The sequence below is a fragment of the Vanellus vanellus genome (genome assembly GCF_965231255.1).
Source record: "Vanellus vanellus genome assembly, contig: HAP1_SCAFFOLD_2010, whole genome shotgun sequence".
Taxonomy (NCBI): Eukaryota; Metazoa; Chordata; class Aves; order Charadriiformes; family Charadriidae; genus Vanellus; species Vanellus vanellus.
Window position 1 is genome coordinate 2,942 of NW_028128781.1, and position 9,559 is coordinate 12,500.

Consider the following 9,559-nt stretch of genomic DNA (forward strand, 5'->3'; position numbering starts at 1 on the left):
GATGCCCCCCGGCTCTGTGGCCACCACCCAGTGCCCCATGGCCACCACCCCGCGCCCCACAGATGCCCCCCGGCTCTGTGGCCACCACCCAGTGCCCCATGGCCACCACCCCGCGCCCCACAGATGCCCCCCGGCTCTGTGGCCACCACCCAGTGCCCCATGGCCACCACCCCGCGCCCCACAGATGCCCCCCGGCTCTGTGGCCACCACCCAGTGCCCCATGGCCACCACCCCGCGCCCCACAGATGCCCCCCGGCTCTGTGGCCACCACCCAGTGCCCCATGGCCACCACCCCGCGCCCCACAGATGCCCCCCGGCTCTGTGGCCACCACCCAGTGCCCCATGGCCACCACCCCGCGCCCCACAGATGCCCCCCGGCTCTGTGGCCACCACCCAGTGCCCCATGGCCACCACCCCGCGCCCCACAGATGCCCCCCGGCTCTGTGGCCACCACCCAGTGCCCCATGGCCACCACCCCGCACCCCACAGATGCCCCCCGGCTCTGTGGCTACCACCCGGTGCCCCATGGCCACCACCCCGCGCCCCACAGATGCCCCCCAGCTCCCCGTGGCCACCACCCGGCTCCCCGTGGCCACCGTCCAACACCACAGCTGACGCCCTCCGGCTCTTTGTGGCCACCGCTTTATTGAAGGTGACAACATCCCGGGGAGGGGACGGTGACACAGAACCCCCCCCCAACTCCACCCAAAAAGGGGGGTGGGGGGGTCCCCACAACCCGCCCCTCCCCCCGCAGGGACACCCCCCCCAAAACAGCCCTTTAAATACCTAAAAAAAACCCCAAAACCGCAGAGAAAGGGGGTGGGGACGGGTGAAGAAAGGGGGAAAAACAACCCCAAAAAAGGGGGGGAACCCCCCAAAAAAGGGGGGTGGGCAACGCAAATAATGGGGGGGCACCCCAAATAAGGGGGGGAACCCTCAAATAAGGGGGTGGGCAACCAAAAAAGGGGAGGAACCCTCCAAAAATGGGGCGGGCAACCCAAAAGAGGGGGTGGGCAACCCAAAAGAGGGGGAGAACCCTCAAATAAGGGGGTGGGCAACCCAAAAGAGGGGGAGAACCCTCAAAAAATGGGGCGGGCAACCCAAATAAGGGGGAGAACCTTCAAATAAGGGGACGGGCAACCCAAATAAGGGTCTGGGCAACCCAAACAAGGGGGGGGGAAACCCTCAAATAAGGGAGCAGGCGACCCAAAAAAGGAGGGTGGGCAACCAAAAAAGGGGAGGAACCCTCAAAAAAGGGGGCGGGCAACCCAAAGGAGGGGGAGGAACCCTCAAAAAAGGGGGCGGGCAACCCAAAGGAGGGGATGGGCAACCCAAAGGAGGGGATGGGCAACCCCTCAAATAAGGGGACGGGCAACCCAAAAAGGGGAGGAACCCTCAAAAAAGGGGGCGGGCAACCCAAAGGAGGGGATGGGCAACCCAAAGGAGGGGATGGGCAACCCCTCAAATAAGGGGACGGGCAACCCAAAAAGGGGAGGAACCCTCAAAAAATGGGGCGGGCAACCCAAATAAGGGGGGCAACCTTCAGATAAGGGGGCGGGCAACCCAAATAACGGGGGGCGGGCAACCTTCAAATAAGGGGATGGGCAACCCAAAAGAGGGGGAGGGCAACCCAAAAATGGGAGGAAGCCTCAAAAAATGGGGCGGGCCACCCAAAAGAGGGGGCGGGCCACCCCTTAAACGATCATCTCCAGCTGGCGGGCGTACTCGATGACCTGCTTGGCCAGCTCGGTGGAGGGGATGGTGGCATCTTCCGGCTTCTGCTGGCGGCTACTGAAGCTGTAGTAGTTGTTGGCCCCCAACACCCACCCGCGCTGGAGAGGAAAAAAAAATAAAACACAACCCCGAAAAAGCGGTGGTTTTGTGGCTTTTTCTTCTTTTTCGAGGGGGTCCCGATAGGTTTTTTGGGGTGTCCCCCCCCCCAAAGTACCTTCTTGGCGTAGTCGGTCATCTTCTTGGCGGTGGTGAAGAAGAGGACGCGCGTGGCCTCGGCGAAGAGGATCTTCTCGTAGGCCTTCTCGATGCAGCCGGCGATCTCGTCCCTGGGCGGGGGCGGGTTTATTTTTTGGGGGGGAAATGGTCAGATTTGGGGACACCCCCACCCACCCCCACCCCACCCCCCACCCCGGGGGGGGATTCGGGGCTCCCGCTGACCGGATGGTGTCCAGCAGGATGTCGATGAAGAAGGTGTAGCTCTCCGCCGGGATGTTGCCTTTGGCCAAGAAGACTTTGTTGTAGCTGCCCTCCATCAGGTACTGCCGGAGGAAAAAGGGGAGGTCGCAGCCAACGGGGATTCACACCCCCCCCAGACCCCACAACCCCACCACAAGTGACCCCAACCCCACCGAGAACCCACAAAAACCCCAAGAGCACCACCAAGAGCCCCACCAAACCCCTCCAGACCCCCGAAGACCCCAAGAAACCCCCCCGAGACCATCCAAGACCCCTCTAAACCCCACCTAAACCCCACCTAAACCCCAAGAACCCCCCCAGACCCCTCCAACCCCCCCCAGACCCCAAGAAACCCCTCCAACCCCCCCAGACCCCAAGAAACCCCCCCCGAGACCATCCAAGACCCCTCTAAACCCCACCTAGACCCCTCAAGACCCCCCCAAACCCCACCTAAACCCCAAGAACCCCCCCAGACCCCTCCAAACCCCCCCTAGACCCCAAGAAACCCCTCCAACCCCCCCAGACCCCAAGAAACCCCCCCTAGACCCCCCCAAGACCCCTCAAAACACTTCCAAACCCCACCTAGACCTCAAGAAACCTCTCAGAAACCCCTCCAGACCCCAAGAAACCTCTCAGAAACCCCTCCAGACCCCAAGAAACCCCTCCAGACCCCAAGAAACCCCTCCAGACCCCAAGAAACCCCTCCAGACCCCAAGAAACCCCTCCAGACCCCAAGAAACCCCTCCAGACCCCAAGAAACCCCTCCAGACCCCAAGAAACCCCTCCAGACCCCAAGAAACCCCTCCAGACCCCAAGAAACCCCTCCAGACCCCAAGAAACCCCTCCAGACCCCAAGAAACCCCTCCAGACCCCAAGAAGGCCCCCGAAGAACCCTCCAAACCCCACCTAGACCCCTCAAGACCCCCAAAGACCACCCCAAACCCCACCTAAACCCCAAGAAACCCCCCCTAGACCCCCCAAGACCCCTCCAAACCCCCCCTAGACCCCAAGAAACCCCTCCAACCCCCCCAGACCCCAAGAAAACCCCCATAGACCCCTCCAAGATGCCCCCAAGACCCCTCAAAACACTTCCAAACCCCACCTAGACCTCAAGAAACCTCTCCAAAACCCCTCCAGACCCCAAGAAACCCCACCTAGACCCCCCAAGACCCCTCCAAACCCCACGAAACCTCTCCAACCCCCCCAGACCCCAAGAAACCCCCCAGACCCCACCTAGACCCCCCAAGACCCTTCCAAACCCCACCTAGACCCCCCGTGAAACCCCTCCAGACCCCGTGAAACCTGTCCAGACCCCCCCAGACCCCAAGAGACCCCCCCCAGACCCCAAGAGACCCCCCCCAGACCCCAAGAGACCCCCCCCAGACCCCAAGAGACCCCCCCCAGACCCCAAGAGACCCCAAGAGACCCCGCCCTAGACCCCACCAAACCCCAAGAGACCCCCCCAGACCCCACCAAACCCCAAGAGACCCCCCCAGACCCCACCAAACCCCAAGAGACCCCACCAAACCCCCCCAGACCCCAAGAAACCCCCCCAGACCCCACCTAGACCCCCCAAGACCCTTCCAGACCCCACCTAGACCCCCCGTGAAACCCCTCCAGACCCCATGAAACCCGTCCAGACCCCACCAAACCCCAAGAGACCCCCCCCCACCTGCTCGAGGGAGACGGGGTGCTTGATGTAGACGTTGCTCTGGATCTCCTTGGCCGGCAGTCGCTCCAGCTCCGTGTGGAACTCGGCCACCCGGTTCTGGGACAGCAGGAAGAGCAGGTTCAACCCCAGCAGCTGGTGCTTGTAGGCCGATTCCGGCAGCTCCTCCCTGGAGGGGGGGTGGGGGGAAACACAACAAAAAAATGAGGGGGGGAGGGGGGAGCTGGAAAAGGGTGGGGTGGGGGAGCAGAAGACCTCTCCCCAACATCTCCCCCCTCACTTGTAGTCGAAGTAGTAACACTTGAGTTGGGCCATGTAGCGCTCGAAGGAGGGGATGTCCTTCTTCAGGATGCTCCACTGCGCCCCGATCTCCAGGATGTCCCCTGGATTTGGGGGGGGGGGGGGACACACAGAAAAAAGAGGGGGTGGGGGGTGTCATTAAGCCCCTGGGGGGGGTCGCCGAGGTGTGTGTGTCCCCCCCAAATTATTCCCGAGGTGACACTCACTGGCCAGGATGAGCTGCTGCTTGGTCAGCTTGGTGCCGGTGGTGGGCAGGAAGTTGAGCTCCAGAAGGGCCAGCTTGGGGGGGGGTCACAAAATTGGGGGGACGGATGGACGGACACAAAATGGGGGGGAGGACACACAAAAGACGCACAATTGGGGGGGGACACACAAAAGGGGGGGACACCGCACAAAAAGGGGGGGGACACACGACACAGAGTCAGCCCCCCCCCCCCCTCACCCCTGACTCACCCTGATGAGGTTAATTAATATTTACGGGGAGCGGGGTGCCCCCGGGGGGGGCGGCTGCACTGCCTGACTCACCCCCCCCCCCCCCCAACACACACACCCCACACCGGTAATTAAAGCTTCCGAGTGACGAAGCTCCGGCATGAGATGTGTGTCGTCCCCCCCCCCCCCGGCTATGGGCCCCCCCCAGCCCCACGGACCCCCCTCATTCCCAGGAGCTCCCCCACGCTTCATGCCCAGCCCCCCCCCCCAGCCCCCAGGAGCCCCCCCAAGGCCCCCCTCAGCCCCAGACCCCCCCAAGACCCCCCTCAAATGCCCCCTCGGCCCCAGACCCCCCCAAGACCCCCCTCAAATCCCCCCTCGGCCCCAGACCCCCCCAAGACCCCCCTCAAATGCCCCCTCGGCCCCAGACCCCCCCAAGACCCCCCTCAAATCCCCCCTCGGCCCCAGACCCCCCCAAGACCCCCCTCAAATCCCCCCCTCGGCCCCAGACCCCCCCAAAACCCCCCTCAAATCCCCCCCTCAGCCCCAGACCCCCCCAAGACCCCCCTTAAATCCCCCCTCAGCTCCAGGGCCCTCTCAAATCCCCCCCTCAGCCTCAGGGCCCCCTCAAGGCCCATCCCCCCCCAAGGCCTTCCCTCAAGGCCGCAGCCTCAGTCCCAGCCCCCCCCGCCGCACCTTGAGACGGCCCAGGGCCTCCCCGCACTTGCTGAGGTTGGGGCTCTTGCGGCTCCACTCGCCCTTCAGCTGCTCGTACATACCGGCCGCCGCCTTCAGCCCCCCCGCGCCCTCCGCCCCGTTCACCACCAGCCCGGCCGCCGCCATCGCCGTGAATCGGCACCGCCGCGCGACGCCGCACGACAACCGTCGACCGCGCCGCCCGCCGCCGCGCTTGACGGCTCACGCCGCGTCGCCCGTGGCAACGCCGCCCGCAGCCAATGGCGGCGCGGGGGCGGGACGTCGGGGGCTGGGGAGGCGGGGCGCCGGGACAGCGCATGCGCAGAGGGCGTACGGGGCGACGCGTGGTCCTAAAGAGCACCTTGTGAGTACCTATAGCGCACTGTATATGGCCCTATAGCGCACCGTATGGCCCTACACCGCACCATACAGCCCTACACGGCACCATACAGCCCTACAGCCCACTGCATGTTCCTATAGCACACTGCATGTGGATCTATAGCACATCTTATGGCTCTACAGTGCACCGTATGGCCTTATAGCGCACCGTATGAAGACCTATAGCGCACCATATATGGCCCTATAGCGCACTGAATGGCCCTATAGCGCACTGTATCGCCCTACAGTACGCCATACAGCCCTATAGCGCACCGCATGTTCCTATGGCACACTGTATGTGGACCTATAGCACACCTTACAGCCCTATAGTGCACCTTATGGCCCTATAGCGCACTGTATGGCCCTATAGCGCACTGTATGGTCCTATAGTGCAGTATGTGGACCTATAGCACACCATATGTGGCCCCATAGCACACTGTATGTTCCTATAGCCCCCTGTATATGCCCCTTCAACGCACTGTATGGCCCTATAGGGCGCCGTATATGGCCCTATAATGCACCGTATGGCCCTATAGGGCACTGTATGGCCCTATAGCGCACCATAGCTGTGGCACCGTGGGGCTGTGGGGGTCCGTGGGGGTCCGTGGGGGTCCGTGGGTGCCATAGGGGGCTGTAGGGGTCCGTGGGGGGCTGTGGAGGTCCGGGGGGGTCCGTGGGTGCCATAGGGGGCCGTGGGTGCCATAGGGGGCTGTGGGGGTCCGTGGGGGTCTGTGGGGGTCTGTGGAGGTCCGTGGGGGTCCGTGGGGGGCAGTGGGGGTCATAGGGGGCTGTGGGGGTCCGTGGGGGTCCGTGGGGGTCCGTGGGGGGCAGTGGGGGTCCGTGGGGATCTGTGGGTGCCATAGGGGGCTGTGGGGGTCCGTGGGGGTCATAGGGGGCTGTGGGGGTCCGTGGGGGTCCGTGGGGGGCAGTGGGGGGCAGTGGGGGTCCGTGGGGATCTGTGGGTGCCATAGGGGGCTGTGGGGGTCCGTGGGGGTCCGTGGGGGTCCGTGGGTGCCATAGGGGTCCGTGGGTGCCATAGGGGGCTGTGGGAGTCCGTGGAGGTCCGTGCGGGTCCGTGGGGGGCAGTGGGGGGTCCGTGTGGGTCTGTGGGGGTCCGTGGGGGTCCGTGCGGGTCCGTGGGGGGCAGTGGGGGGCAGTGGGGGTCCGTGGGGGTCCGTGGGTGCCATAGGGGGCTGTGGGGGTCCGTGGGGGTCCGTGGGGGTCCGTGGGGGTCCGTGGGGGTCCGTGGGGGGCTGTGGGTGTTCATGGGGGTCCGTGGGGGTCCGTGGGTGCCATAGGGGGCTGTGGGGGTCCGTGGAGGTCCGTGCGGGTCCGTGGGGGGCAGTGGGGGTCCGTGGGGGTCCGTGGGGGTCTGTGGGCGCCATAGGGGGCTGTGGGGGTCCGTGGGGGTCCATGCGGGTCCGTGGGGGTCCGTGGGGGGCTGTGGGTGTTCATGGGGGTCCGTGGGGGTCCGTGGGTGCCATAGGGGTCCGTGGGGGTCCGTGGGGGGACTGTGGGTGCTGGGGGGGGCTGTGGGTCCGTGGGGGTCCGTGGGGGGGGGTCCGTGGGGGGGGTCCGGCGCTGGGGACAAAGACACGGAGCCGCGGCCGTTTCCCGGGGGGGTTTCTTTGGGGCAGCACCGACAGCGACAGCCCCCCCCGCGTGTCCCCCCCCGCGTGTGTTTCTGTGTGTGTGTCACCCCCCGCGTGTCCCGTCCCCCCCCCCGGTGTCGTCCCCCCCACGCGTGTCCCCCCCAACCCCCCCACCCCCCCCCGGGAGGGACGACCCGCTACGAAATTGGGGTTAAAAACAGGGCCCCCCCCCGTGGGGGAGGGGGGCTTTAAAAAACACTGGTGGGAAGCAAAAGCCCCCCCCGGAGGTGGGGGAGGGGGGGGGGGGGGAGGTCCGGGGGTCCCTGAGGTGGCCGTGGGGTCCCCCCGTGGGTTGTGGGGGACCTGGGGGGGGGGGGGGGCTCCTGGGGGGCGTGGGGACCCTCTGGGGATGTGGGGTGGCAGGAGGACCCCAAAGGGACGTGGGGACCTTCTGGGGACATGGGGTGGCAGCAGGACCCCAAAGGGACGTGGGGGTGGCAGGAGGACCCCAAGGGGACATGGGGACCCTCTGGGGATGGTGGGGTGGCAGCAGGACCCCGAGGGGACATGGAGGCACCAGGAGGACCCCAAGGGACATGGGGACCTTCTGGGGACATGGGGTGGCAGCAGGACCCCAAAGGGACATGGGGACCCTCTGGGGACGTGGGGTGGCAGGAGGACCCCAAGGGGACATGGGGACCTTCTGGGGACATGGGGTGGCAGCAGGACCCCAAAGGGACATGGGGACCCTCTGGGGACGTGGGGTGGCAGGAGGACCCCAAGGGGACATGGGGACCTTCTGGGGACATGGGGTGGCAGCAGGACCCAAAGGGACATGGGGACCCTCTGGGGACGTGGGGTGGCAGGAGGACCCCAAGGGGACATGGGGACCTTCTGGGGACATGGGGTGGCAGCAGGACCCCAAAGGGACATGGGGACCCTCTGGGGACGTGGGGTGGCAGGAGGACCCCAAGGGACATGGGGACCTTCTGGGGACATGGGGTGGCAGCAGGACCCCAAAGGGACATGGGGACCCTCTGGGGACGTGGGGTGGCAGGAGGACCCCAAGGGGACATGGGGACCTTCTGGGGACATGGGGACCCTCTGGGGATGTGGGGTGGCAGCAGGACCCCAAGGGGGCGTGGGGACCCTCTGGGGACGTGGGGTGGCAGTAGGACCCCAAAGGGACACGGGGGTGGCAGGAGGACCCCAAGGGGACGCGGGGACCTTCTGGGGACACGGGGGTGGCAGTAAACCCCAGGGGGACATGGGGACCCTCTGGGGACGTGGGGTGGCTGGAGGACCCCAAAGGGACAAGGAGATGCCAGGAGGACCCCAAGGGACATGGGGACCCTCTGGGGACGTGGGGTGGCTGGAGGACCCCATGAGGACAAGGAGATGCCAGGAGGACCCCAAAGGGACAAGGAGATGCCCAGGAGGACCCCAAGAGGCCATGGCCACGCGGACCCCAGGGGGACGCGGTGACACCGGACGGACCCCGCAGGGGTGCAGCCCCCCCGCAGGGAAGACCCGCCCCCTTCCTCCCTTGGCCGTGGGGTGACGCCTGGTGGTCCCCGTCCCACGTGCCCTCCTCAGAAGCCCTTGATGTGGCAGTAGGCTTCCAGGCTGGCGAAGAGGATGTAGAGGAGCCAGAGGCCGAGGAAGAGGCCGGCGGTGAGGAGTTTGGGGGTGCGGGGCCCCCCCAGCTCGCCCCCGATGTGGGGCCGGCGGCGGTACATGAGGACGCTGATGCAGACGAAGGCGAAGATGGTGAAGAGGGTGACGGAGAAGGCCAACGTCCCCGTCTGCACCTCGAAGTCCCGGCCCTGCGCCGCCCAGTATATGGCGGCCACCGACCAGGCGACGCCGAGCCCAGGAAGACGTTGACGGCGTTGGAGCCCGTCACGTTGCCGATGGAGGCGTCCGCGCACTGGTCCTGCAGCGCCGCCACCTTGCTGGCGAAGGTGTCTGCGGGGGACGTTGGGGACGTTGGGGACGCGGGGACAGCGTGGGGTGGGCGCGGGGAGGCGGGGAGGTGGGGATGGAGGCGCAAGGTCAAGGTGGGGGTGTGGGGTGGGCGGGGGGATGTGGGGACATGGTGGGGACATGGTGGGGACATGGTGGGGACATGGGGACAGAGGGGCATGAGGTGGGCATGGGGACAGAGGGCCATGGGGACATCACATGGACATGGAGACACCATGGGGTGGGTGTGGGGGTGTGGGGATGTGGGGAGACAGGGTGGGAGTGGGGACGTGGGGACATGGTGGGGGCATGGGGACAGAGGGACACGGGGACATGA

General features: G+C 66.1%; 2 protein-coding genes across 2 annotated transcripts in view; both read right to left on the minus strand.

Moving 5' to 3' along the window:
* Positions 1-625: 625 nt before the first annotated feature.
* Positions 626-5,451, minus strand: PSMD8 (proteasome 26S subunit, non-ATPase 8). Its single transcript, XM_082500016.1, has 7 exons — positions 5,288-5,451; positions 4,366-4,438; positions 4,140-4,242; positions 3,863-4,028; positions 2,173-2,273; positions 1,949-2,060; positions 626-1,832 (listed from the first exon to the last, which is right to left on the minus strand). The coding sequence occupies exons 1-7, from the start codon at positions 5,432-5,434 to the stop codon at positions 1,695-1,697; spliced, it is 840 nt and encodes a 279-aa protein (XP_082356142.1). The 5' UTR covers positions 5,435-5,451; the 3' UTR covers positions 626-1,694.
* Positions 5,452-8,849: 3,398 nt separating this feature from the next.
* The window catches only part of LOC309684053 (sodium/calcium exchanger 2-like), a gene marked incomplete at both ends in the record, with an annotated part of 8,116 nt that continues 7,406 nt past the window's right edge, over positions 8,850-9,559 (minus strand). Inside the window, 2 exon segments of the mRNA XM_082500015.1 lie at positions 8,850-9,133; positions 9,136-9,225. Coding sequence (XP_082356141.1) covers positions 8,850-9,133; positions 9,136-9,225 — 374 coding nt within the window.

Bases quoted from the DNA above. Each gene is read 5' to 3' on its own strand.
- PSMD8 (XM_082500016.1), bottom strand. From the start codon at position 5,434: ATGGCGGCGGCCGGGCTGGTGGTGAACGGGGCGGAGGGCGCGGGGGGG. The intron at 4,243-4,365 runs GTGAGTGTCACC...CCCCAAATCCAG, and splicing joins GCAGCAGCTCATCCTGGCCA to GGGACATCCTGGAGATCGGG. The intron at 1,833-1,948 runs GTACTTTGGGGG...TTTCCTCTCCAG, and splicing joins TGACCGACTACGCCAAGAAG to CGCGGGTGGGTGTTGGGGGC.